The sequence below is a fragment of the Vitis riparia genome, chromosome 10 (assembly GCF_004353265.1).
Source record: "Vitis riparia cultivar Riparia Gloire de Montpellier isolate 1030 chromosome 10, EGFV_Vit.rip_1.0, whole genome shotgun sequence".
Taxonomy (NCBI): Eukaryota; Viridiplantae; Streptophyta; class Magnoliopsida; order Vitales; family Vitaceae; genus Vitis; species Vitis riparia.
In genome coordinates, this window is record NC_048440.1 from 8,761,287 (window position 1) to 8,764,821 (window position 3,535).

Genomic DNA, 3,535 nt, shown 5'->3' on the forward strand with positions numbered 1-3,535 from the left:
TTTTTTTTTTTTTAATTTACAAAAACATATGTCATGTTCACAAGTATGTTACACCACATTGTAGATCCATATTTCTAATAATTAAAAAAAATCTAAACGAATAAGAAATTAAATCAATATTTGATAAAAAGAATAGCAATATTTAATTATTTATTATAGTAAATTTATAATATTTTTAAAATTTGTTAAATATTTAAATGAAAATACTAAATTATGAAATGAAAGAGGTGAGAGGTAATAGCCTTAAAAAAATTTTAATTGAACTCAACTCATATAGATTTTTTTTTTTCACCTACATTCACCTTTTAGTCTAATAATTTGGAAAAAAATGACTCGTCAAATTTAATAAAAATTATTTAGCATTGATGTTAAATAAGTGTATCTTATTATGTCTGTTTAACATCATTCAATTCATTATCATTATTGCACTAATTGATGAGATAATGTTTGACAATTGTTTTTAAAACTAGTTTTTTGTTCTTTAGAAATACAAGAGAACAAATGAGAAATGTCACAAAATCCCTTAGTTTTTGGGGTGTCCTCAACAACATATACTATATCCTGTATGAAATTTATGGTTTCTGTCGGTGCAAAGACAATCATCCAAATTTATTTAAGATGATAAGCACTTTCCCATTGTATTTGAAAACATCAAGCGGAGAAAGAAAATAGTTTTCTAATTTGAAAAACATGTTTATCAATTTTTTTTTTATTGAAAACAAGTTTTTAACATTTTCTTGTGAAAACATGTTATTGTTGAAAACAAATTTGATATGTTTTTAAGTATTTTTTGTAAAGCTTTGTAAAATATAAAATATAAAAAAAACTTCGAAAATGTTTACATTATATAAAAATGTATAATACCTTGATAGAGAATAAATCAACAAAATTATAAAACAAAATAATTAAAACAGTTTTTAAGATTGTTTTCAAATTTTGAAAACGTTTGAACACATCCTAAGATTCTATTATGACAAAATTTAAATACTATTACTCATGTCAAATGGAATCGGTGTCTCATTTAATAACATTACTTCAATAATCCTATTTTATATATATAAGAAAGTGATTAATCTTAATTTACAAGTAAACAGGAGAATATTGTCTTTTCACAAAAAAGATAAAAAAAAAACCCTAAAAAAGAAAAGAGAAGGTTAAAAAATAAACAAATAAAAAAATAATTAAAAAAAAATAAAGTACAAACTGAAATGCTTCTTGCAAGTATGCATAAAATAGAATTATCATGTTTTTCTTTTCCCTCTCTCTATGTTTTTTTTTTCTTTCTGTTTAAGGAAAAATAAAATAAAATAAAATAAAAATAAAGGCGGAGGTTTTTTGTTGAGGAGTAACGGTTAGAGCAATAAAACCCTAGAAAGAATAGTAATGAAAATGGCATCCTGATAACAAGGAGGTGGTTACTTGTTCCACAGTTTTCTCATATCCTCTCACCCCATTTTTCTCCCTACTCTTAACTTCCCACTCACCCCATCTCTCTCTCTCTCTCTCTCTCTCTCTCTCTCTGTGGGCAGTGACTGCGTTCTTAATACTGGTATAGTGCAGTTATAATTAGTTTGTATAGTTTGTTTGTTGTTTACTTCATTTCAAGGTCTACCCCCATTCAACAAGCAGACCACGTAGATAGATTTAGATAGCATTCTAGGACACAATCTCTTCTCTTCTCTACCGGTACCATATCTTTCTCTTCATTTCTTCTTCTTTCTTTGATTCTTTCTTCATTACTCTCCCAATTTTCTATTTCCATTTCACTTCCTTCTTGTTAAACTTTAATCTACTTAATTTTTCTTGCATTTTTTGCTTTCTTCTTTTAATTTCATCTTGTAACTGTTTGTTTGCTCTTCAGGTTGTGATCACAATGGCTTTGAGTTTCTGCACCAACTGGGGAACAGCTGATCAGTACCTTGTCCCGGAGATGAGCAGCTTCCCAACGACACATTCAGAGCTCTCCAAGGACCTCTTCACTTTCCAGGAAAATTTCGGATTTTCAGACACTTTGGCAGATCAGTTCTTCTTCGACCCAGATCAGTACTCGTACTCAGACGACTCCACTCACCATCTCCTCCCATACTTCTCTTACCCATCAGACCATCTCATCTCCCTCTCCCCTGAAGTCTTTCCGCTCCAAGAGTTCGAGTCCTACCTCTTCCCGAAACGCCAAAAGGCCTATGAAGATCAACACTACATGGATTTTCCACCTGGGTACTTCCCCCATCCTCCAGAGTTGATGCCACAACTTCAAGTTCCACTGCCTGAGTTCCAGACTGCACCAGCATTTTATGGTTGTGCAAGTGTGGAGAGCAGTGGGAAGAAAGGCTGTAGAGAGAGCTTGTCGGCGCAGAGCATTGCGGCTCGGCAGAGGAGGAGGAAGATCACTGAGAAAACTCAAGAGCTTGGGAAGCTTATTCCTGGTGGCAACAAGATGAACACAGCTGAGATGTTCCAAGCTGCTTTCAAGTATGTCAAGTACTTACAGGCTCAAGTTGCTATTCTTCAACTCATGGGTTCACTTCAGGTCAATTCTGTTTCACTGCTTTCTTTTTCTTCTTTTTTTCTCTCTTTTTCTCTTTTTGAATATTTATTTTTGTTGCCTGCCTGCAGTATGATGAGGAAGCATTCTATGTAGAAGAACTCCAAGCAACTGCATCTCCAATGATTCAAGAGAAGCTTTACTCTGTGGAGAAATGTTTGGTTTCAAAGCAATTTGTGGAAGCCCTAGCCAATGATGAACTGCTGCTCCAATCAAACTCTTCAATCTTCAATGGCATCCATCAGTTGATCCAACCCAATGACTGATCATATTTATTTACAAGATTTGTCTTTGTTGTTAGCACTAACATTTTTTTCTTCTTAATTTTTGTTGTTATTGTTGTTCTAATCTTTTTTCTTGTAAATTTTTCTTTTCCAAGAAATGGATTAGTGCATTTGCCATTTATGTTTTAAGAAATATGTGGGTGATGGGGAGAATTCTATTATGATTTGTGTTTATGATTTCTTACCATTTTTTTGCTTTGAAAAAAACTAGGAAATAAAAAGTGTTGTAAGTCCGTGTTTTATAATTATTTTGAAAAATATTTCTAAAAAAAAGTTTTTAAGAATAATTTGTAAAAACTACTCTTTGATGTTTTATAAAATAAATATGTATTTAGGAAATTGATATATTTTTAACCTACATTTTGTATTTTTAAAATTAATTTTTATATGTAGCATGTTATTTTTAATTATTTTATGTAGATGTATAATTATTTTTTAAAATAATCTTTAGAAAATAAATGAAAACAACAAACGAAAAATATTTTTAAAAATACCATGTTTTTTTTGTTCTAAGCTTTTTTTTTTTTTAAAAAAAAAAATCTAATTTTCAAACATGTTCTATTTTTTTTTTCAATAACCAAAAAAATTATTTTTTAAAAATAGTTATCAAATATACCATAATTTTCCCATTGAGCTTATATATACCATAATTTTCCCATTGAGCTTATTATATTTCTTGTTCTTTTTACTTTCATCACATAAAAAA

At 29.9% G+C, this 3,535-nt stretch overlaps 1 protein-coding gene across 1 annotated transcript; it reads left to right on the forward strand.

The window, feature by feature from the left end:
- Nucleotides 1-1,485: 1,485 nt before the first annotated feature.
- On the forward strand, nucleotides 1,486-2,970 carry LOC117924277 (transcription factor bHLH52). The gene is made up of 3 exons (XM_034842873.1): nucleotides 1,486-1,549; nucleotides 1,862-2,530; nucleotides 2,617-2,970. The coding sequence occupies exons 2-3, from the start codon at nucleotides 1,874-1,876 to the stop codon at nucleotides 2,809-2,811; spliced, it is 852 nt and encodes a 283-aa protein (XP_034698764.1). The 5' UTR covers nucleotides 1,486-1,549; nucleotides 1,862-1,873; the 3' UTR covers nucleotides 2,812-2,970.
- The last annotated feature ends 565 nt before the right edge of the window (nucleotides 2,971-3,535 follow it).

Excerpts from the sequence above, each read along its gene's own strand:
- LOC117924277 (XM_034842873.1), top strand. The coding sequence starts at position 1,874 with ATGGCTTTGAGTTTCTGCACCAACTGGGGAACAGCTGATCAGTACCTT. Across the intron at positions 2,531-2,616 it reads AACTCATGGGTTCACTTCAG|TATGATGAGGAAGCATTCTA; the intron begins GTCAATTCTGTT and ends GCCTGCCTGCAG.